General features: G+C 39.7%; 3 protein-coding genes across 3 annotated transcripts; 1 reads left to right on the top strand and 2 right to left on the bottom strand.

Moving 5' to 3' along the window:
- The first annotated feature begins 1249 nt into the window (after positions 1-1249).
- On the top strand, positions 1250-5982 carry LOC116726176 (emerin). Its single transcript, XM_032572775.1, has 7 exons — positions 1250-1480; positions 1642-1740; positions 2962-2993; positions 3249-3274; positions 3362-3415; positions 3510-3572; positions 4556-5982. The coding sequence occupies exons 1-7, from the start codon at positions 1399-1401 to the stop codon at positions 4767-4769; spliced, it is 570 nt and encodes a 189-aa protein (XP_032428666.1). The 5' UTR covers positions 1250-1398; the 3' UTR covers positions 4770-5982.
- Positions 5983-6071: 89 nt separating this feature from the next.
- Positions 6072-12323, bottom strand: LOC116726165 (uncharacterized). The gene is made up of 8 exons (XM_032572750.1): positions 11890-12323; positions 11078-11131; positions 10692-11000; positions 9234-9542; positions 8056-8370; positions 7838-7987; positions 7691-7753; positions 6072-6740 (listed from the first exon to the last, which is right to left on the bottom strand). The coding sequence occupies exons 1-7, from the start codon at positions 11918-11920 to the stop codon at positions 7710-7712; spliced, it is 1212 nt and encodes a 403-aa protein (XP_032428641.1). The 5' UTR covers positions 11921-12323; the 3' UTR covers positions 6072-6740; positions 7691-7709.
- A 2797-nt stretch (positions 12324-15120) lies between these two features.
- Positions 15121-24406, bottom strand: slc25a33 (solute carrier family 25 member 33). Its single transcript, XM_032572762.1, has 7 exons — positions 24145-24406; positions 21047-21220; positions 19398-19475; positions 18229-18329; positions 17961-18027; positions 15922-16202; positions 15121-15839 (listed from the first exon to the last, which is right to left on the bottom strand). The coding sequence occupies exons 1-7, from the start codon at positions 24183-24185 to the stop codon at positions 15640-15642; spliced, it is 942 nt and encodes a 313-aa protein (XP_032428653.1). The 5' UTR covers positions 24186-24406; the 3' UTR covers positions 15121-15639.
- Between the last annotated feature and the right edge of the window lie 308 nt (positions 24407-24714).

Here is a 24714-nt window from a genome sequence, read left to right as displayed (position 1 = left end):
TGGCCACAGACCAACCCGACTGGCTCAGACCGTTTTTCTTCTTTTAGAGCTGCAGCTCATTGTGGTTATAAAGACTGAAAAAAAAAAAAAAAGCTCTGTACACATATGCATTTCTACCTTTAAAGCTATTTTTTTGTTTACAATGGTGACCTTTACTTTGGAAATATATAAATGTAAAATATAACTAAAAAAATGTTTTTTAATTAATTGTGTGGTAATGACTTTGTGAATTAAAATGCTGAAATGTTAACCTGAATTTATGAATCTCCTTTACTGAGCTGAACATTTCAAACCAAATACAAATGTGAATCAAAAGAACAAAACAAAGCAGGGTTCTGGATGAGGGGCGGTGTCCTGCAACGTTTGGGTACACGCTTGGGCCAACAGACCTCATTTAAAAGACCGAGTGTCAGGAAGAAGACTGGCAAAAATACACATTTCTCTTGTTAAATAACAAAAAGAGTAAGTTTATCTTACATTACACAAGCATCTCTGTGCTTGCCAGCCACACACTGAGCAAACAAAGGCAAAGAATAGCTCACTAATCAAACCTCTCTACCTGAAGACAATGAAAACCGCACCTATTGCTTCTGGCACTGCACTGCTTTCTTGTGTGAGATTAATCTAACTAAACCAAACACTGAATGGAAAGGTTTTCTTTCTGTGCAGCATAAAATTGTGAGGGTAGATTTAAAATGTAATAATTCAAAAAATAAAACATTAGAAAAAAATAGGCTACATGTCGTAGGTGATAAACTATAGTCCAAAGTTAGATTGAACGCTTTTACAGAAAAGTCTGTCGTGCAGTGTTTATTGGTACAATCATAATTTTACATATAATACTGTATTTATGGCCTTACAGTCTTACCTCTAAAAATCCATCCATCCATTTTCTAACACCCGTGGGGTTTTAGAAAATGGGTCACTCTGATGGGTGCGACTGGGGTCGCCAGTCTGTCGCAGGGCAACACAGAAACAGACAAGACACAAAACCATGCACCTCTTAAAAATATTCAGTCAAATTCAAACCGCCTCTCTGGTTTTACTGTATAAAGGGTAAAATACTCATACTTGCCTGGTGGTGGCGCTGCTTCCGTAAGACACTGAAAACAATTTCAACAAAGAAAAATCCAGGAGAAACGGAAGTTGTGCGCAAATTGTCAGGGAGGGCGTTTGTTTTGTGTCTGCAATGAACTCAGAAAGGGCGGGATACGGGCTCTGAACGCGCACGACTTCGCCGCGGCTCGCCGGCACGGAAATCGAGCTCCCACGTGTAGGAGGAGTCGATTTGGTTTTCTTTTTGACGCCAAAAGAAACTAAACTACTCTTAACCGCCAACAAATTCGAAAAAAATAGCCAATTTTAACCAAAGACAGAAACCGTGTAAAATAGATCGAAATGGCTTCGCTGGATAACAAGTCTCCGCAGGAAATCAGCGACCTGCTGGATGAGTACGGGATCAAACATGGACCTGTGGTTGGTGAGTGAATCACCGTCAGTGGACCTCGGCAGGCCTCCTGTCCGTCCGTCCGTCCGTCTGTCTGTGTGAAGTTTCTACCCCTGAAGTGTTTCTGTGTGATTTGCAGGCTTGCTCATCATTGCTAATGTTGGTTTGTGTGTGATGTCTGTTCGTGCTCTCAGGAACTACCAGGAATCTGTATGTGAAGAAGCTGAAGGAAGCCATGGCCAAGGGGAAGAAAGCTAAACCATCATCTGATAAAACCTATTACAGAGAGGAGGGTAAACAGTCCTTTATAGACTCATTTAGTTTTATACGCTGGGTCCATAAGGTTTGACGTAGTAAAAGTTGAATTCTCTTATCACAGGTTTTTCTTGGTACTTTTCAGGGCTGCACGATGCATCCAAATGCACCACAGTATTGCAGTGGGCCATCTAAATATCGATCTCTCTCAAAAAGTTCAGTTAATTAAAATTACTGTATTAACCCCGAAAAGGAAATATAATCTACTGATATACACTTTAGGTTTGTTGGCAACAACTGCTAATCCACCCCATTTGCTTTTGCCACTCCTCTTTAAATCTTTGGCTGGCCATATAGACAGCTATTGGAGTTGGGAATCTGACACATGATACATCTGATGCTGTTATAATCAATGGAAAAGATGTTTGGAGCTGGATTGATGGAGAGGCACCATCGTGATGGTGGGGTTATGGTATGGGTCGGTTGCATTTTATTGATACAATAACAGATACAATGTCAAGATCCAGTTGTTGGACCATGCATCCACAACCTCATGTTGGAGATGGTAATTGATGACTCCATTTTGCAAGGAACTGTACACAATCCCTGGAAGCTGAAAACACCCCAGTTCTTCTGCAACCAGCAGACTCACCAGACTTGTCACCATGCTCTGGATCGGCGTATGCCACAATATGTTCCAGGTCCTGTAAATATCCAAGAACCTTACAGTGAAGAGGAGGGCACCATCATTCCACAGGCCACAATCATCAACCTGATTGATGACTGTTTGGTTTATTGACCAGAGTCACATTTAAGTCACGCCAGATACTGAATAGCTTTCAGTATCTGGAAACCCCCAATTTAGTAAAACTGCAGGTTGGAGTGGCCTTTTATTGTGGCTACACTCTCGTGTAGTCATCATACTGTCTAATCCTCATTTTGATATGTGACTGTGACAGATTATGTCAGCAAGGGAGAAGTGCTCACTAACCCAGATTAAGACAGATTGGTGAACCATATTTGAAAGAACGAGGCCTTTTGTGTATGTGGATGAAGTCTTTGGGACTCATGCACAATGGGTGCAAAAACAAAAGTGTTGTGTTTATACCAACCTATCAATGTAAAAACTACAGCATATGTTAAGCATTACTACATGATTATCCATTAGAAAATTCAAGACAGTGAAGTCTCTGATACTTCTGAACAGTATATTTGTGGGAAAACCTTATATTCAATGTGATTTTTGTGTTTTCTTACAGAGGAGGAAGTCACTTATGTTTACAAGACACCAGTAAGTATCTCTCCCCTCCCTCTGCTCAGGTGTTTGTGGAACTGCTTATTTACAAGGTGCAAAGTGCACTTTAACATTTTTTTCCAGATAAAAGTCAGCGATGTGATTACTTTTGAAAATTTGAGCCAAGCACCCTGAACAACAGCTCTGCATGTAGCTTAACAGTGGAAGCTGCTTATAGCGTAGATGTGCTGTCTTCACACCAACACTTGTGTTTAACTTCAGTGCTTACAGTTTGTTTCCATCTTCTTTCAGACCAAAAGTGAGACCTCTGGAGACGGGTCGGTTTCTCTGTTTTCTTTCTTGAACTGTATTTACTTCACTAAATCGGGCTAGCAATTACAAACCAGTCTGTCTTGTTGCTATAGGGGGCCTTACATGAGATCCAGACGAGAATGGGCTGAGGGGGAATATGGACATGAGTAAGTCAGAATCAGCGGTTCCTGAAATTGGGATTTTTTTTATTTATTTTTTTTTCAAAAGCCCTTTGAATCTTTTACTTTTATATGACTGCAGCACTTCCTACTCGAGCTACTCAAGTTCCAGGCCTGAATACAGAGGAAGGGATTTGGTTAATGAGTAAGTACATCTGTGAAATATCCTACCCTCACTTCAGCTGCTGTAATGTAGCATTTTTTTTTCTTCTGCAAACCTCCGTTGCATTCTTTCCATACTGTGTCAGTTATTCTGAAATTATTTTAAAAAATGTTAAGTCATTTTATACTTTGTGCCATTTGGATGCACTTCTTTAAGCAAGTTTTATTTTTAAAAAGTTGCAGATGAATCAGCTTCATTTCAGAGTCTTTATCTCCTGGACTAAAAGCTGATTTTTTTGATTATTATTATTTTTTTTAAACATTGTGAAATTTGTCTTTGTACTTTTGGTAAAAACTCAAAAAAGTGTCAGTTGACAATTTGTTTTCAACCAAAATGTCTGAAGTAGTGGTAATTTGGCATTTTATTTTTGAATCTAGTCAGTGTGTGTGGGGAAAAAAACATGTAAAATGAAAAAATGTAATAAATGTCAAAGTTACATTGACTAAATTAAAACTACATCATTTATTAAGCATTAGGAGACTATTTTTATTTAGAAAATGAAAGGCAATGAATCGCAATACTTATCTAGACCTGAAAATTGATTGAAGTGAATTTCATACATTTTCAAAATTGCATAGAAATCCTGAATGGCTGCAGCTCTGCAAAGTCTCTCTCTCCTACAAGCTGAATGATCTGCTGACATGTTTCAAGAGATTGTGGAAACTATTTTTCTTACATTTATGCAAAAAAGAAAGATGCAAGTTCAAACCATTTATAAATTGTATTCATTGCCAAAGTTTGTGTTTTTGCGACTCTCAACTCCAATCCCAGATTTCACATTTATGAATTACCTAACTTCATTTAACTGATCAGTGAGGAACATCAGTGCACGGAAACTAAATTGTAAACTGAATTAGTCTAACCGTGTCATGAACCAGCTTTTTATTATGTAAATTCCCGGTAGCTCTGGAGATTTAATTCAACACATGACCAATTCTCAGCCGCATCCTGACTTGATGTTTCAGGCCCTACATGTACGACACTCCGTCCACCTACAGCAGCAACTCGTACGCCAAACCAACGCCCATGAAGTCGGAACCAGAGAAACCAAAGGCACAGAAATCGTCCCGCCTGATCCCCCTGTGGCTCCAGTTCGTCTTCTTCCTGGCTCTGGCAGCCTTCCTCTACTTGGTCTTCTCCAACATGGAGACAAACGAGCCTATCCAAGGAATAGTGTGATTTTATTCTAATTGATTTGATGTCGAGGGATGAGATACTTTATTTTACATCTACAGTTGATGGATGTATTTCAAATTTTGGGGATTTTAGACTTTGCTGTCTTTGTGGTTGATGCAATATTTGTGCTTTTTCTTTTTTCTTTTAAGCTGAAATTTATTTGCACCTACCTGCTGCAGCTGTGGCTAACAAAAAAAAAAAAAGAGCTTGCACCTTCTGGTTCTCCCTTAAACTTCTTCTAAAACAACTTAAATCTAAACCGAAGAGTAGAAAACTGCATGATAAACCACAAGCGGTGCCGTTTTATTATTCTTAAGCGAAAACTGACACCAAAGTGGGGGAAAAAATGTGAGCTAGACCCCGTTACCCTTTGGATTTAAAAGGAATGTCTTTTGTTTTTTTGCATGACTGTACAGGCAAGGGTAAAATACATTCTTGTTCACCAAGTTTCACTACAACACCTCTTTGAGTCAAACTGCAGAACAAACCCGATTTTTGTCATATACGGGTGGCGGTTCTCTGTTGATCCTATAATTGCTGGGTTGTATGATCCTTCAAAGCTCCTGCTGCTATTTTGTTGATCATTTTTGGTCTAAAGGTAGAGCATAGTAAAGAAATATTTTTAGCAATCTTATGGATTTGGGGAAAATAGGGTAAATATTGGGGTTTTTAAAGTGTAGTTATGCGATCTAAATTGTCATTTCAGCTCTCTCCTTTTTTAAAAAAGAAAATCAGTTTTGTAATAAAAATCAGAAACTTCCACCTGAGTAATTGCTGAAGTTCCCGGTTTAATGTCTGCATATTTAAACACTGCAGAGCAAATATTACTCAAAGACTTTTGACGATAACACACTTTTGTTCATTGTACATAATTTTGATTTAACTCATTTTTCAGTGTGGCTGAATTTAATAATGTTTGTCAAACATGTACTGATGCTTCCATTTTGCTCGCAGCCATTAATTAATATTTTGGACAGACTTAAGTTCAAGTGCCTGTGTTTTACTATCAATTCTGATAAAACTGCAAATTGCATTCAATAAGTACATGGAGATTTTCCAAAGCAAAAGTGTAAAATTGCTCAATACGAGCTGTAGTGCTACAAGTTTATGCTTTGCTCAAATGTGCAGCACTTCTGTGCCACATCACCCATCTATCCAGTTTGTAATTTGTTTTGTAATTGGTTTTCATAATATAATAAAGAGCTTGCATATGTAAGCATTTTAGAGTTTCAAGTCGTTTATTCAGGAACAAAAGTGTCAAGATAAATAATGTATACAAAAATAAATGAACCACATACCACAAGGTGTCTTTAAAAAAGCTTTCTATTTTGCAGTTTGCTCTAAAGAAAAGTACCATCAGCAACATGTTTAGATTTTCTAACAGTTTGCACACAAAAATTCAGCATTTTAACCAACTACAGCTACTATTTACAAAAACAAGTGCATTATTGAAAAAAAAAAAAAAACTGATGAAAATGCATAGTAGTGTTAGTCTTTATGTACATTACATTGTATAAATAAATCCTTTAAGGATCATTGTTCTGAGGGCAGGTATCTAATCATTAAGCAGTCTGTTATTAGTGTTATCTGGAACAAAGCTGCTGAACTCTGTATAGAACACAGAAACGTATTCGCTCGTTTCACAGATTCACAGATTTAAGGTACGTCTGAGATAGTGACAGCCTCCGGCTCTGAGCTCACATGGCTTTAACAGGACCGTAGAAACACACATGCTACTGCTGCTCCAACATGGCTGCCGGCCTGCACATTACAATAACATGGTGCTGAACATTAATCTCATCCACTGTTTTCCAGTAAGAGTAAAAAAGCCAGTACAGTCTCAAACTGCTTCCCAATGGAAGTGCTGAATAGAAGTCTCGGTTGTAAGCTGGTTCCAGGAGTCACCAGCAGGTGGCGAGCAGCAAGTATCTAGTTGCTGCCGTCTCCAGCCTTCTGGATGTCCAAACGTTAAACCTGATCAAATAAGGACAGAAATTTAAACACTTAATTTAATAAGCAAAAAAAAAAATTACCAACTGCTCTGAAAATGTATTTGTGTTTGTTCTACATTCTCACATTTTGTCAGCTATCTATAAGATTAATCATTTCTAGAATCACCTTTTACTGAAACTTTTGCTGTAATTATTTTGTTACGTCTGAACTCGCCTTTCACATCTACAGACATTTTGAAAATTATTCTTTACAAATTACTTTAGGTTTAAGTTGAACTTTTTTTATGTGCCATAAGAGACACAATAAGAGCTAAACTAGTTAGACTGCATTAAATCAAAGAATATTTCAACAGTTTTTCAGATGAGTTTTTGGTCCTCATTAAGCAGAATCCATATTGAAATCAAATGAAGGACCATATTATGGCAGTTTATAAATATATTTACCTATATTTTCCTCCCTTTAATAGAAATACCAGGAAATTATTACTAGATTCAAAGGTAGTCCTTGCAACTCATGATTATTAGGAGCAGGAAATCACCTGTGTTAAGCTGAGCTGTAGTTAAATAATCAGAAACATGGAGCTCCTGCTCATATCACAATCACAGGAAGTGAGGATCAGAACAACAGCTTGTTTAAAATGGGCAATAATGTCAAAGGTCACACTGAAGGACTAGCCCCTATAGTCACATCCAGTCCAGCTCTTGGGATTATCCAGCGCAGAGCTGCCTGATGGCTATCATTAGCTAACTGTTTAACTTAAAGCTGCAGCATGTTAAAGGGCTTGGGTTAAAATGAAAGAATGAAACAGTCAGGTAGTGTGATTAACATGTTTTAGGTTCAATTTTTCAAGTATAAGGTGTAATAATTAAAATTTATGTAAACACAATGAGGTAAAATCCAGACATTTACAAAAATCCAACATTTACAAATTTAAACATTTCTAAAACATGCTAAATTTTGCGCACAAGCACCTGTTATCTGCAGACTCCATCAGAGCTTGTTGACTGATAAGGCAACATACGTGTTGTCCACACCTGTGAAGAGAAGAACATCTTTCACTCTAAATCACACAAGGATTTATAGATATATTTAGTCTGTTGATGGTAAAGTTGACTCACAGGTTCTGGTCTCCCGCTCTAATTCAGAGGGCTTCTTCTCCTTGTTACACATTACCTTCGCCACAGTAAAAATAATGATGACGGATATGACGAATGTCACCCCGGACACCAGCCAGCTGATCACCATGGGGCTCAGCAGCGGGTCAGGATCTGAAAGTGGGCAGAGTCATTTCTCAAAACTCAAAGATTCCCCATTTTTGCGTTCATCACCGCCTTACCTTTAATGGCTATAGGTAGCGGCTGGCTTTCTCTGGAGACAAACGTGCGTCCGTCCAGCTGGACCCGATACAGGCAGTAATAGTATCCCTCGTTGGAGCTCTGGGCATTGGGGAAGGTGAAAGTAACAGACTGGGAGACGGCCGGGAGCGACTGGCGCACCGTGCCGTTGGAGCGGACCAGGCGGAGCTGGAAGGAGGCGCCGGGGTACTGGCGCGGGGTGGAGCAGGTGATGTTAAAACCCTCGCCTTTGATGACGGAGCCGGTCGGGGCCTCAGAGGACGTGTTGTACCAGTGATGGGGAGTCAAGAGGTCAACTGCCAGTAAAACAAGGAAAATGAATTACAGATAAGGTACAAACTTTTTTGAGGATATGAGTAGTTGGCATTACAAATTGGTAAATTGTTTCTCATACATACAGTACGTTAAGCTGCACAACAAAATACCAAACAATATTCTGTAAAAGTATTCATCTCAGCTGAGCAAAAGCAAAAGCTAATGGCTTAGCATGCCAAGATCTTGTACACACAGTTGAGTCTTTATAAAAAATAATTATCTCCGCCATATTGTGTTAAGAAAATGCAAACAACAACGTAAAGTAGCGTTGTTTTAAACATGATAAACACATACGAGGCAGACTTGCACAAAACTGAAACCTACAGTATGTCGTCCAATCAGATTGCGTCAAAACAGCCAGGAGTTCCTTTTAGGAGTTAAACATTGCGCCAGAAGATTCATTTGTGTGGACAGATATACAAGTTGAACCACTTTTAAATAGCTTAGATTATTAACTTAACAAAACACAAGATGATGTTGCCTTTAAGGAAACATCAGTATTTATACTGACATTAAATTCAACAAAGTCTGACCTCATTTCCTAATTGTGCAACTTCAGAAGCAAAAATAACTGCATTAGATTTTATTCAAAGACGTTACTGTCAATGTGTTTCACTGCAAATGTATGCTTTTTGTCAGATTTCTATTTTTTAAAGTCTGAAAACGTACATTGTTTCCTTCTATGTTATAAATCTGACTTTGTCCAATCACCTAAAATCCTAAAAATGCAAAGAAATTTGCAGTTGTAACATAAACTGGAAAAACTTTCAAGGAAGTTCATCATAGAAAAAACAAAAATTAGGATTAAAATACTTGTATAAGTAAGACATAGATTAATACTCACCCACAGTAATGTTAACAGGATGGCTGGTTGGAGATGTGATCCGGTGGGGAGGGAAACCACCCTTAATGTTGTACTGGCAGCTGTAGCTGCCTTGCTGAAAAGTTTCTACATCAGACAGAACCAGGCTGACTCCGATCTGGGTCGGGTCTGCGCTCTGTGTGACCAGTGGCGTCTCGACTCCGTGCTTGTACAGGTGGACGTTGCTGACGCGGTCACGTGGTTGAATGTTGCAGTAGAAGTGAACAGACTCCCCAGCAGAAAACACAAAGTGAGGTGACAGCACTGAGAGCCTGGGCTCCATTAGAGTACCTGTGAGAAAAACAACAACATAGTTCACTGATTACAGATTAAACCCGATGTTTACCTGTGTTGTGTAAAAAGATGCATAACCATTTGAATCCTCATTGTCTGGCATTAAATCAGACAAAACTAAATATCCCAATATTTCACAGGCTAAGTACATAATGAGGAAATAATAAAGCATCATCTCAAGACAAAAGTCAAGAAGTCTAATGTCTAGTGCTTACTCTACACTGACCCTAATGCCAGGGTTTCCACCACTGTATTATAAGCCTGGCGGGCCACCAGGCTTTACTTGTGCCCCCACCAAGCTAAGCATTGTTTATTTACGGTATTTTAATTTTTTTTATATTTGACTTTATAGTTGGTGTTCAGGTATTAGTCTTCCAATAACACATAATTATCAAGTGATATTTTCAAATTTCCTGCCAACTTTGAAAAACTTAGCTCAAAAACACGGACAAATTTCTGCCCTAGCGACCGCTGGGCTTAGCAAGTTTTCTGGGGAAAACCCTGCTAAAGCTACATAAATATTAGTTAGAAAGTGGCAAAAAGGTAACAGACTATACTGGGGAAGTGGGGGTTTTCCATGGCCATCCCAAAACCCTGATCTCATTCTCAAGAAATTTGTTGGCAAAGATAAAAAGTGTGTGAGCCAGGCAGCCTACACACCAGACTCTGTTACAGCAGCTCTGTTAGGAGGAAGGGGCCAATATTCCAGGGAAACTGTTGTGAGAAGCTTCTGCATGGTTTGCAACTCTAAAAGACCCAACTTATGTAGTTTAAAAGGTAAGTCTACAAAATAAAAAACAAATGTGTGTATACTTCTGAATGTGAAGGAAGTAAAATAAACTCACTCTCTCTTTTTTCTGATGTTAGGCAAATAGAAATAACTTTGGTAATCCTAACCAACCTAAAACAGGGGGAATTTAGTCTGATTTACCATCAGACAGTGAGGGGGAAACAAGATTACAAGTCTTTTCACACAGCATGTGTAAACATCTGGTTTCAACTGCAGATGTCCTTAGCATTTTTGAACACAATGTTGTTACTTTGACCTGTATTTTTTTATTGCCAGCCATGTCTTCTAATGTGTTTACACCCCACTAAACTGCTCCCACTCCTAATCAACACTATGTCAACAGATCAATGTCTCACCAGAGCATTTCACACCAGCATCATTCTGATGGGTGCAAAAGGAGTTCCTGTTAATGAAGGCATCACAGTGGACCAAGCTGGACTCATGCCCTTTGCAATGGACGGAGCGCAAAGCAATCAGTCCACCGCCCGGGCCAAATTCGGCGCCACTGGAAGCGGATTCAGCGAAGCCGCAACCCAGCTCCGAGCACACCACACTAGCTGCCTGCATATCCCAGTCATGGTCGCAAATCGTCCCCCACTTCTCGTGAAGTTTTACTTCGACTCTACCGGAACAGTGGTGATCCCCGTTCACTACTCTCACCCCACCTGCGGATCAGAGAAAATTCACTTAGGAGACATGAGCCACAATGAATGCAGATTCATAGCAGTAATCCCAGGCTCACCATACGTCCCGACACCAAAAGCTCCAACTCCATCAAACAGAAAACCCAACAGGCCTATAGAGGAAGAGAAAGTAATCAGAATGACAGATCCATGTCTTTGTAAAGCCGTAGAAAACATCTATTTACATCAACATGGTTAACTTTTGATGTTCCTTTCCACTGTTGCCATATGCATACTCAGTATGAAGGATTGATGCAAAGCAAATGACTTGACACTAATTTATAGGTTTGGGGAGTTTCAATAAGTCAATCTTCTGACTTTCTTTCAGTGGATACCTTGTTTACCAACTGTGATGTCATCATACACTGCCAATACGCACTTATGATGTCCTCGTATGTTAAACTGAAGTCAAGTGGAAGTTTATTTATACAATAGCACATTTACCACAACCTCAACCTTCAGCTGACCAAGTCCTTCACAACAATCATAGATAAGTGATGAAACAAGAAATAAAATTAAGTTTGATATAAAATACCAATAATAATAACAATAATAATAAAATTGGCAGTACAACACCAAAAATAATAATCATATTAATAAAAATCAAGACTTACTTAATTTCAGCTACAGTGATTTCCCAAAAACTCGAATTAATTAAGTACTAACTAACTTAGTGGTTGACGACATCTACCAATAAAATATTTATTAAATAAATTTTAAAAAGAAAACACGCATGTTGTTAAACAAACCTCTTGGTTTGTTAAACAATAAAGCTCAAATGTTCGCTGGTAATCACGTTGCATAATCACGTATAAAAAAAGCGACACTGTGCTAACTAGCCAACAAGCTTGGCTAATCGCTGGCGCCGTACCTGTTAAAACGACACGGAGGAATCTCAACATTGTTCCCTCAGCCTCCCATCAGACGTCCGGGTGTTGTCCTGGTGACGGAGCCGCCGACAGATGCTGGAAAACATCCGCTAACCGGAGCAACAAAGGACACAGCGGGGCGAGGAGCTAACGGCTAACCAACGGTCACCAACGGATACCGCACGAAGCGCGAGCAAGCTCGGAGACATCATCCGGCTAATCAATAGATTTTATTCACATTTAAACACTGCGCTAGAGTGGAGTTGGAGGAGTTTTCTAATGAACCCGGGTGGCTTTCACACTTTCTGCAGCTGAGTTAGCTCCGAGCCGAAGGGAACCCTTTCCCCTGCGGCAGACAGAGGTCAGCAACAAGCCAAGTACACCACAACGTCTCCCTGCTCGCAGAAGCCGGAGCTTTGCTAGCTCCCCGCTTCCGGAGGCTCGGCACGCAAAGAGGCGTGGCTTCAAATTCCAAGTGATTAAAATAACAATATTCTCATAAAATATGGACTAACACTCAACCTTTCAAGATATGAGCAATTTGCATATGGAAACATAATGTTATTGGATCTTAAGGCTAAATCAGGTCGCCTACTAGTATAAAGCACTTATATAAAGCCTGAGAAAAGATAGTAAAGCTGGTGACTTGGGATTCAATTAAATTAAAAAACTTATGTTTTAAATATTGATTTAAATGTTGTAACTCATATCATTTAAGTATCTTTAAGAGTCATTGTCAATGCTGTGAGGAAGGATTTCTGGTAGCAGTCAATTTTGCAATGACTGTAAAGAAGCCTCTGACTGAAGACACTGCTGCTGTCTCGTGACTGTAATACATGACTGTCATGCTTACATTTCAACAACCAGGAAGTAGAGAACATGTTTTACAGTAACATAATCTTGATGACATCATCAGTTCTTGGAAACCACTGCTAATCCAGCTCAGTTGCTTTTGTTATTCCTCTTTAAGTCTCTGTCTGGTCATAAATCCGGTATTGTTTGAGATTTTGAGATGCTTTTGCATGCAATCATATTACAATCCCATTACAAAACGAGAGTATAACATTAAGGAACACATAAAAGGAACGAATCATTAAAATGCAAATTCAACACAAATTAAAAGATATGGTCAATAAAACGGATAAAGTCATCTTTGACCTGCGCAGGAAAGCTAAAGGTCTGACTAAAAAAAGATTTGAGATTGGAGGGGAGGTTCACCTTTAAGCACACAGCTACGGAGGAGTGGTTTACATCAGAGTTTGTTCAGATATTAAATTGGACCAGTCAAAGTCTGGACTTAGATCGCATTAAGAAAATGTGGGAACACCTGAATACTGATTATCATAGACAGTTTCCTTCCAAATTGATTTTGCTACATTACCCTCCAAGTGTACTAAAGTGGAGACATGCCTCAAAAGAGTTGCAGCTGCATGCTGAACCTTTCATATTTTATTTTTTTAAATTTAGGGAATCTTTTATTTTCTTCATTTCACAATCATTCACCGTTTTGTGCTGGTCCAGCACCTCAAATCCCATTCAAATGCACTAATTTAGTCATGTCTGCTTATAACGTGACAAATGCTCAAAAGTGTATGAACATTTTTGGACAAACGATCAAAACATACACATCATTCAGCATAGATAAAAACAATTTGTTCTCATCAAGCCACCACATAAAATAGGGTGTGTTCTTCTCACGGCTGTCACGAAGATGAACCTGCTTTCTCTTAATGCATGTTTATACCTCGGCATCCGTTCGGTTTTGCTCAAACTTGTTATCCGCGAACTGCAACGCCCCATTATGAGTAATAAGCACATACAGGACTGTTGATAGGCTCATGGCATACCACCAGAGATACAGTATGTTATTATAAGCATACCTGTCTCATTACTCTGTTATGTAAAAAGTCTAACTCATACATGGAGTCCTTGTTTTTGATCAGTACTGCTGCTCATCAACATACTTTGTGCAGTTGTTCACCTTTACATACATTCAGCACAGATTATTTTGAACATTTTGTGTTCCATGTAGAGATTAAGAAGACATGCGTATAGAACACTGTTTTCATGTTTTGTCAAAAATTATTTATCCCTTTCTTAATGATGGTATCGTGGTAATCAACCCATTTTTATTAGGCATATTTCCACTGGTAAGGGGTTGTCACACCATATTTATAACCCAGAGAAACATAAGTCATGGATTAGAGGTTCCTGAAATTGATCAATTTTAAAGACAAAAGAGTTAATGAGGGAAAAACAGGATATTTACTTTAGAAGGCTGCCACCAATTCTGTTATTAAAAACTCATTTTTAATGTGGGATAATTTACCCCACTGTATATTCATTTGATCTGATTTTACTACATTTTCAGTCAGACTCAATAGAACAGGGTTCCTCAAATCCAGACCTCGAGGGCCGATGTCCTGCAACTTTCAGGTGCATCACTTCCTCAGTATGCAATCAAGTTTTACAGTAGAAGATTCATTTATTCAAATGTTTTTCTAACCTCTGTGTCACCTAATAAAATATAATATTTGTTTGAGAGGTGATAAAAAAGTTTACTGTTCTAGTAAGAGACATTAGTAACAATGTGAAAACCCCTTATTTAGGCTGACCTATCAGAGTCATACTGTGTGAACAGGCAGTTTCGCTCAGCTCCTCATGACCGCTCCTACCTCAGTCCTCCCACTTGCTCATGAGTCGGTTCCAACCGGCTGGAGGAGACGGACGCTGTAGTTAAAATCAACAAAAAAACAGAAGGAAAAGGACGTGTTCTGCTGATTCATGGCTGAGTCATCATGGGTGTTTCACATGGCACGACTAAAAAAAAAAAAAAAAAAAAACAACTGCTTCAGGAAGTTCTGTTTCCCCTCCGCCGTTTCCCATCAACTTACTGTTGTAGACAAGGCAAAATATAAACAATAGAGCCAATGACACCTTGGGTTGGGTTGTTTAATAAGGAAGCCATTTGTTCCCTCTAAAACGGCCTTGGCTGGCTTCAGGGAATCAAATCTAAATTTATTTATTTTGGCTGTAACTGCCTTCATGTCTTTTTAATGGTTTATGTGACGACAGGTCATCTTGATCTTGGAAAAAATAAAATGGTATTTGAACGTGAAATATCTAAATGTAAAATGATAGTTTTTGATTCACAGTGGTCAAGTGAACCTCCAATTAGATTTTTTTTTTGTTTTGGCAAAGTATGAACGTCTTCACGAAGGAAACACACGTACCTCTGTAGAGTTGTGCATTTATGGAAAAATACGATAAATCTCTGTGCAGCTCAAACAACTTCAAACAAATTGTAAAACAGAAATCTTTAAGTAGCCCATGTTACGACTAAAAGAACAGCTCTACTATTACAACTTCTCCTGAATGATATTGTTAGCTAATCGCGTCAACCTGCCCACATCATTCGTTATGATACAGTGATGAACAAATATCTTCAACATTACAAAACAAAAAATAATTTAGTTAACTTAAAACTAGTCACCTACAAACATGACCTTCCACAGGTATGCAGTTTTAGTACCGAGGCTTTGTGTTGATAAACTAACAAGCTCTGAATTAAATAATGTGTCGAACTCTTTGGATGACAGTACAAACTGCTACCGTTTCTTCACTAGCGGTCTGTGCAGGACCACTTTGAAAGTAAGTATGTATGCATGTATATGCTACGTTTTCTTCAGTCTCTTGGGATTACTCTGGAATCCATTGCGTGAGAGGAAAGTCCCAGCTTTCATAACACGACATCACTTGGAATCTCCCAGCAGGTGGACAATGAGTTCGTAGGTGGACAGGACAATGGCTGTGTTGGGGATTTGTCTGATTAGCTGCGGAACGAGTCCTCTGTAGAAAGCTGCGTAGCCTTCTTCCACAGCTATCAACCTCCCCGTCTGGAAGAAGTACTTGTACTTGCTACCCTCTTCTCTGAGCCTGGTCCTGATGACCTCTGTTTGGACACAATGAATAAACAGTTAGACAAACAGAAATACAGCAGGCCTCTGTTTGAGTTGTATATGCAGCGAATTTACCATGTGGGTAAGCTATGCAGGAAGCGCAGCCCTTCGAAAAAGCTGCTGCCATCATCAGCCGCAGGAAGTCTGATGCTCCTTTCTCGTTGTTTCCGTTCGGCGAGGCGAACTGGCTCTTGGCGAGTTGCTTCTTCAGCGTCTCGTAGATGAGGAAGCAGATCATGGTTTCCGAGATTCCAGCGTAGGACGCAGTCAGGCCACGGTAGAAACCCCGTACTCCCTCCGTCCTGTAAACGTAGCGAGCGCACTGCAGCGCATTCATCTTCTTCTCTCCTCTGGCTCTAAAAGTCAAACCGATACGGATTGTTAGTGACAAGAGGTCACGCGTGGTTTATAATGGTCATATTTTCCATGAGGTAGAAGACGCCACAGGCAATACAACCAATTCAAGATAGACGTTTAAGGTAAACGAGCAATTTGTGGTTGTTGTAAGTAGGTCGGCTTTCAAACGTTCTTAAACAGTTGAGGGAATAAAAGACCACATCGTCTTGCTTTTATTGTTTAATTGGGCTGATTATGGCTCACTGGGAAAGGTATGATAGTCTACGCAATATTGAAAGTTGAGGGTTAGACTCCAGTTTCCTCCTCTGTCACAAGGGCAAGGCATGTGTTTCCAGTCCACAAAGTGGTTAATAAATGCATTGCCTATCAATTGTGGTTCTAGTGTAAAGTGCTTTGATTGGTACAAAGATCCAAACCTTTCTATTTAGTGGGTCATTTTGAATATGTATCATAATAAAGGTCTGTTCTAAGGATTTATCTTTCTCATCGTCAACAACCCACCCAAAAAAAACAACAAAAGTCCCTCAAAAGAAATCTATCTGCAAACAACCTTAATCACAATGTTATCTTAATGCTAGAGATGCACCATTGGTTGTAGCAACTGGCAGGTCAAACATAAAAAATAGATTGTTTTGTTTTCAATAAAAGCGCCAAAACTAACTCAATATTTTGTCTATAAGCAGATCAACCAACAGCATGCACATGCTTTTTTTTATTTTTGAGTTTGATGAATAACAGATTAAGAAGTCATATACTGTCTTTTTATTCACAAAAAGTTGGCAGTTCTGTTATGTAGCTCTTATAATAATAATAAATAAAAAATATATAAAATCCCAAATGGTCAAACTGGAACCGACTGTCAGATACAAAGGATTTTGGTGTCTTCCTGGAAAAACCTGGTCGCCTCATCTTTACCTATCGAGATATTTTTTCCCCCCCAACTTAAATTCAATACAAAAAAAATTAAACCATCCAATATTTACTACCAAAATCTCTCCTCAAAGACTGACTTAAAATCATCTACTGAAACAATCTGCTCACAGTCCTTCTATTCTTGACATGAAGCCTTTAAGATGCTTTTGGACATCAATGGTATTTCTGCTTCTGTTGTTTGGTGTGGCCAATTTTCAGATAGTCATTTTCAGAATGCTCAAATTTCAGTGGAACTTGACAATTTGGTTTAACAGGCCAGACTACAAGCAAAAAGCTCTGGACAGGGGAAGACATGTACACAATTCACTCTAAGTGATTTGTTACCTTTATCCTACATAAGGAAGAAAGATCAATTCAATGTTTTCCTTATTTCGGTCAATTATTAACCAGTCTAACTCAGCTTCTTCTGTTGTTCATATAGTTATTTATCCTTCAAAGAAGTGATAAGTATATAACCTACTTTTAGAAAAATGTCCCAAATTCACCTGCTTGCGCTGCAGGAAAGAACCCCGTCTTTGCGGGCAGAGAGAGCAGACTTGTTTTCTGTGACCTTACTACTGCTCCAAACTTGGCAACGTAAATATGGCCAACTGGATGAAGGACAGTGCGTCAGTGGTGCGTATTTATAAAGGCGGGTCACACGCTCAGCCTCACGCACTGCAGAGCAGTGGGTCTGTGAACTCAGGCCCCCTAAATGGCTTCATTTGAAGGTCAATTATACTTTAACACATGTCAGCCCCCTAATATAGGTGTTTGACACAACAACACTATGTGCCTAAGAATGTAAACAAATATAGAAAATACCAAGAGGGAGCAGAACATACTTTTTCTCCAGCTGCATCCTTGTCTTGACCATCCAGATGGGGTTCATCAGAGAATTGGTAACAAAAGCTGAAAACAATGAACATTTCAATTTTAATCTTAAAGTACAAGATTCCACCATTCAAGCATGCCATAATAATGTTGGAGAAGCAACATTATGTTTAGGTTAATTAATAGTTCATGTTATCAGGTTTAATAAATAGTTTATATGGCACCGAATTGCACAACATTTCTGTTTCATTTATCGATTCGAGACACCGGGCTGCTCACCTGCAGTACCAGCTGAGGACATGTGCACCAGTCCACTGTTGGGGACAAACAGCCCATTGAACATCTCCTTTGATTTTGAATATGCAGCAAAGTAAATGGCTCTGAAAGAGACAGAGAGAGAGATGCTGATAAGGACTCTTAATTGGAAGCAGCTGCAGATAAGCTCACAGTTTTACAATAAAAGTGCTTCGTCCACTCAATGCGAATGTGAAAGTGGAGCTATATATTGTAAAAGCAGGAACAGGACTGTGTGAAGTTTTGATGGTGTGCCTAGAGGAATCTCTTTCCTAGCGCCAGCTCTCTCTGTTCTGCTTCTGGAACAGACTGTCGCTGCACGAGAACACGCTGAATAAGCACCGGCCAAGCCAGAGATGCCCACTGGGACGCTCTGCATTGAAATCTGTCGAAGCTCGCCAGCCTAACAGCAGCGCATAATAACGCTGTGGCTACTATTCAACCACAGACGAAGCTTATAAGTAACACATAACTCCCTTTCAGTGTTAAAGTCCAATCAACATCTAATGCAAGGTGAATCAGAAGGTCTTTGGTACGGCAAGGTTATCAGCTAAAGGGAAACAGTGCAAAGTGCACAACTTTGTTGACACTAAACATAGAATAAAGGTGAAGTTGAGACATCATAGTATGTTCTCCTGTCAAAACTTTCCCTGTAGATTAATCGCCACCTATTCCTGGTATTATGTTTGTTATTCTGTCACACACACACCCCCCCACACACACACACACACGCACACACCCCACACACACACACACAAACGTGCCCCGAGGTTTATGAAAAACTGCTGTCTCATGTTCACAGATGCATCACACGCAAACTGTATGGGACTAGGAAGCCGCTGCCATAACAACGGCTTCCTGTTTATGTAACAAGTTAGTTGTTTTTTTTTGCCATTAAAAAAAAAGAAGATAAATAAACAGTCTTGAGTTTTATTGTTTGCCCAAAGATTCAGTTTAAACCTCTGGAGAGTCAAAGTTAAAACGCTTTATTTTGAATGTGCTCTGTTTATTGTCTTTGAATCCATTAAGCCATTTGAATGTGTGATTTCCATCTGCACCAACAGGCTGCTGTGTTTGAAATACACTTGGAGCAAAGCTGCACAGCAAAGCGCGGCCTGAGGAACTGAGAAGTGTGCACAGTGAATCTGCTGTACCTTGAAGGGGCAACACCCACGAGATTCGGCCCCAGTCCTCGGAAAAGAGAACTTGGTCCCTCTTTTTCAAGAATTGATCTGTAATGAACACAAAGCAGAAACATTTAATACACTGATATGAATTAAACCAACTTTTGTTCATGTTTTTTTTTTTTTTTAAATCAGGGGAATGCATGTGAGGACTCTGCTGCAATCCCCCTCATAGTTGCATCAGCTCAGTTCAGTGGATTTTGCTCTGAACTTCATGCCCTGGTTGGTGTCTGGCGAGTCACGTCAGACGCGTCCTCAGAGACGTTTTAACCCTTTGAGGGAAGTGACCCATCTTTGCCATGTGACGGCCCACTCTGCCATGTGACGGCCCACTCTGCCCTGCCAGGAACTGAGAAGAAGGGAGTGTTTCTGTAATGCACACTCTGTTAATCATGCAGGGTTCATGAACTCCACTCCTTTCTGTCACCGACACCTGACGCCTCTTCTCAAACAATGACAAACTGACCACTTTTTAGGTCGAAGCAATGCTCAATGTCAACGTTTCACTGTCGGAGCCCCATGAAATCTGCTTGTTATTATCCTTGTTATTGTGCGCCGCTTCTGTCCTAGTCTTTGGAAACAAATGTTGCTGCATCAACACAGAAGCTTAAAAAAAAAAAAAAAAAAGTAGACGATAACATTTCTTCAACAAGCCATATATAGCTCTTCATCTGTGGCTGCATGAAAAAACACATTCAATTCAATTTGTTCTGGAAATCAGTATAATTATGTAAATATAAAGATACATTTTGAACAAGTAAACAGACACTGAAACATCATGACTCATTTTTTTAGATCAAAGTGATGTCCAGTGAAAAAAAATTAAAGCAGAGCGAAGCAAACGGTTTCACTGATCAGTGGCTGAGGGAGTCTACATTTAATTTAATCGTTACAAATTAGACAGTAAATACAAAATCTAATGAAATAAATATCAGCTCTAGACTTGACTTGATGATTTATTTGTTTGGCAGTTCTGGCGGATTATCTCCAATATTTACAGCCTAAAGCAGCCGGCGCCAGTTTAAACCAGTTCAGTTTGCAAACCTAGTCGTCCGAGCGTAACATAACTCCGCGCCTGACTAATACCCCTCCCTCATTCTCTCTCAACCAACTGGGGCAAAGTCTATTTCTTCTCAACCAATCACTGCAGACATGAAGATGGATCACTTCCACAGACATCACAGAAATCAGTTTTAGTCGAATCACGAGGCAAGAAGAGGTTGTTTACACTTGAACAAACAGCGGGTTAAAGCCTCTAAACATGAGCAGGACACAGTGTACTTAATCCTCACTTTATGTAAGACTAGATTAAAGGGCGTTTTGATTTAAAGATTATGAAAGTAACAGGATTCTGGAAGTGCTTCCAGGAATTTAAAAAAAACATAATAAAGCTTTTTACTTTTGAGATAATTGGAATAATATATTTTTTAATTATTACACATTATTTCCAAACATCGATCTAAATGTTGTGGAGATAAACGCCAGGTTTCACCAGCTGCTGGGAAGGAACACGTTGTCCCTCCGTTTGCAGTTGGAACCATAAAACATCTCCAGAGGCAGCTCGCAGAGTGCGCTGCGTTGCGTCACCGTTTGGCTGACAACATAAACAAACGTCTTACCGGAGCACCTGCAGCAGTCCCGGTGTAACCGTCCCGGGTCGGATAACCCCGGCGCCGCTGAGGGTTCCCAGCTGGACCTGGAAAACGGGCCGCAGGGTGAGGCCAGACGACTGCAGCCGTGTCTTCAACACCTCCAGCGGGCAGGTGACAATGGCTCCCACTGTGCCGCTGCATCTATGAAACGAAATCAGGAGCGTTAGGAACTCAGCGAAGCTTTGAGACGTGAAGATAAAAACCAAGTATGCAGCCTCTGTTGCCATTGGACTTCGACTTCTTAGCTTTCACTGAGGAGTGTTTTTCCATCAACGCGCAGCTGAAGAGCTACAGGCCAGGAGACCAGTGAACAATTACGGTCTAAAGCAGTTTCCTCACTCCTGCAGTGGAAATTATTCGAGTGGACAAAACACATCTGGCCGACACGATTCTTCAACTCAGACATCCTAATTGCACATAAAAAAGAAGCTTCTTCCTGAGGGAAGGCCTTTTAAGTGCAACATTTCAAAGTTATTCCACTGGTTAATAAAGCAGAACGTCTTTAACAAACAGTATAACCTCACCAGCAGCAAGTTTAGCAGACCAGAGCTGATTACACTAAGCCTCTCTGCTGTGTCATGTCTGAAGGACAAAGTCAAATATCTTGGGAAAAGTAACGACTGACCCAATTATCTCGTCACTGACACCTGGAATCCAGTTACTCTGTTATTAATCCTTCAAGGAGAAATTAAAACTTATTACATTTTTCGTAAGGCGTACGCTGGTATGAGATTATTATGCAAGTACAGAGCTTTCCTACAGTATTTACGTAAAAATAAAAAATAAAAAGTTCATTTTCCTACTGCTTATAATGTTATTTTGATGTAGACTTAAGCAAAAGTAAAGAATAATAAATTTAGATCTAAGTATTAATTGCTTATTGGCAGAATATTAGAGCTTTTGAAATTTTATTCATGAAACAACAACTACATAACGGCCTGACCTTTAGTCTTTAACTACCAGAACCGTGCACAGTTTCCTCACCACCTGGCAATTCTGACTAAAACCAAACACTAGCAGGTATGCTGAATTGTTGAGGGGGTGAACAATTATCACAACAGGGAAGTACCTCTGCATGCAGCTAACAAGTCGAGCCAGGGCAATGACATCAGGCTTCAAATCAAAATGTTATTTAGATAAGAAACCAACGAATTTCAAACCAGTTCCTTCAAGATTAAAGTGAAAATTAAACAGTTTGAAAGCACAGTCTAATCATTTTGTGTCCTTCAGATCCAGAAAAGGCCAGTACTATAATAATAATAATAATGTTATCTATGCCATTCATTCATTACTAATTTTACATAAGCTTAAAAAGAAGCAGTGGTAGATGTCAAGCAAACCTTTTAATTCTACGTCATCTTATACCGCTTCACTGTCCTGTTCCTTGTAGGGTACCAGTATAACGTGCTGGTTTTAGATAGTTAACCAGTTTGGGTATCATCCTCTGGCCAACACCCTATGGTACACCTGTGATAGTTTTAAAATAGAGCATTACCTTAATGAGAGCGATGGACAGTACCGACACCTAGACTACTCATATTTTCAAAACAGACCGTTTCAAAAATTAAAAAAAAAAAAACAACCTTCAAATCCACACTATTGTCTGGCTAAAAAGTATATATGGTATAAATGTCATTACCTTTACCCACCCGCATGTGTATGCTAGCCGTCTCTTTGGACATCAACAAGCAGCTATGATTTTTGTGAAACAATTTTGTTTTCGGTCAGAGGTTATAACCAAGTTCACAATTGTGAGCATTAAAAATGTGTCGTTTCCTGGAGCGCATGATTTTCTCTCCCAGTGACAAGAGTACAGTAATATCCTGGTGGCAAATCCCTGTGCTCCTGCTTTTTAGTCATTTTCTTCTCCTCCTTCTCTGGGTAGCACAGGAGAGTAAACTTACTCTGCTTTTTGAGAAAAAGAGGTCTATTATCACATAGAAAACCTTTGAACCACAATAACAGCATGACAGACATGTTTCCAGAACTTTGAAGTTATAACTTTAAAAAAAACATGAAATACATTGCTAGAAGAAATTGCTGTCTAAACTAGACTAAATGTTTTTTTTAATTCTGTTAAAATGTTTGTAATTCGGTCATTTTGTTGCATCTCATCTTCAAAACGAGCACAGTTAATGAAACATCTCTGTTCATCAAGTGCAGTTCACCTTCCAATTCTCCTAATAACCGATATATCAACTTGTCATCTCTTTTCAGATTTAGTAAAAGCTTCAACCTTTTGACAACAGATTAAGATTTAGTATAGTCGCTACCCATTACACTGACAAGCCTGATTTTACTGTAAACGTCTTATGCGAAACTAAAACTGAAACGTTAAATGGCGCCATTAACAGGACAGGGATTAAAAATAATTCCTCCTTCAATTGTGGCTTTTATTATGCAATTCAAGCCGCTCATTGTGTTGGTAATGTGCAGTTTTGAAATGCAAACATTGCGTGTTAAGATTGTCGTCACCGTCCAGTCAGAGCAGCGGCTTGCTGCCTCTTGCATAACGCAGTGAAGGACATGTTGATGCTAACAGCTAGCTATAAATGCGACCACATTGACAACGAGGGTAAAACAGTCAACCAAACCACGTCATTACGAAACCCGTTGAGCTGTTGTTTCACCTCTAAACTGACAGTAAATTGTTGAAGTAAGACTGTCGGTCGTCGAGAAGCTAGCTGGCGCATCTCGGGCAACCTTAGCGGCGGAAGATTAGCAAACTTCCGCATGGAGAGGGTTTCTGGGGAGATTACGCCGGCCGGTCATTGTCCACCACGACCTTAATGAAGTCCTAAAACTAAAGTTCACAGCTTTCCCCACATAACTTAGTCGTCCTTTAAACCATTTACCTTACTAAATAATCAGTCGGTCACCGAATTAAAGAATAAAATAAAGAAAGACATTGACGGCACTCGAGAGGTTGCGCTGTGCTAACAGGAGCTAGCTGGATTTAACACGATCATAGGAATAAAAAAAAAAACCGTGTCGGATCCAAACAAGTGTAATATTTAAAATAACGTTCACATATTTTCGGTTTACATAACCTTGAATTGACTTACCCCCCGGCGAAGAGATGCAGCAGAGTGTCCTTCTGTGCCATCTTTCCCGTTTGTTCAATTAGCCACCATGTTGCCACTGGGGTCCGAGTAGAAACCGCGTTGAGCCGCAGAAAGAGAGACGGGGACGGAGTTTGGGTCACCGGTGCTCAGCAGGTCATCGGTATCTGCGTGTCCGACACCGTCGCCGGCTTTTTTGGATCTGTCAGCGGACAGCCGTGCTGCCCGGTTCCGTTCCATCTACGTAAAAGGGACGGACGGGGGTGTCGGCTCTGACGTGGACACATGTGCTCCTCTCCGTGTCTCCTTGGCCTTTTTTCAAAAGTGTTGCACAATTAGACCACGAACACTAACACAACTTAAAAAAAAACAACAACCGGGCAATACTTTGAACTCCTGACCTTGAGCAGCATTAGAGCAAAAAATAAAGCAGGCTCAATACAAGCATTGTACTTATAATTAGTGTTGCCACCTTCAGGGCCGGAGTTAGAAAGATAAGGACCCATGGGCAAGGGACATTTTTGGTGCCTTTTCCAAAACTACAGCAACAACAACAAAAAAAACAGAAGAAGA

Source organism: Xiphophorus hellerii, chromosome 1 (assembly GCF_003331165.1).
Source record: "Xiphophorus hellerii strain 12219 chromosome 1, Xiphophorus_hellerii-4.1, whole genome shotgun sequence".
Taxonomy (NCBI): Eukaryota; Metazoa; Chordata; class Actinopteri; order Cyprinodontiformes; family Poeciliidae; genus Xiphophorus; species Xiphophorus hellerii.
The sequence above is the reverse complement of the archived record's forward strand: the minus strand, read 5'-3'. Positions and strand labels throughout refer to the sequence as shown.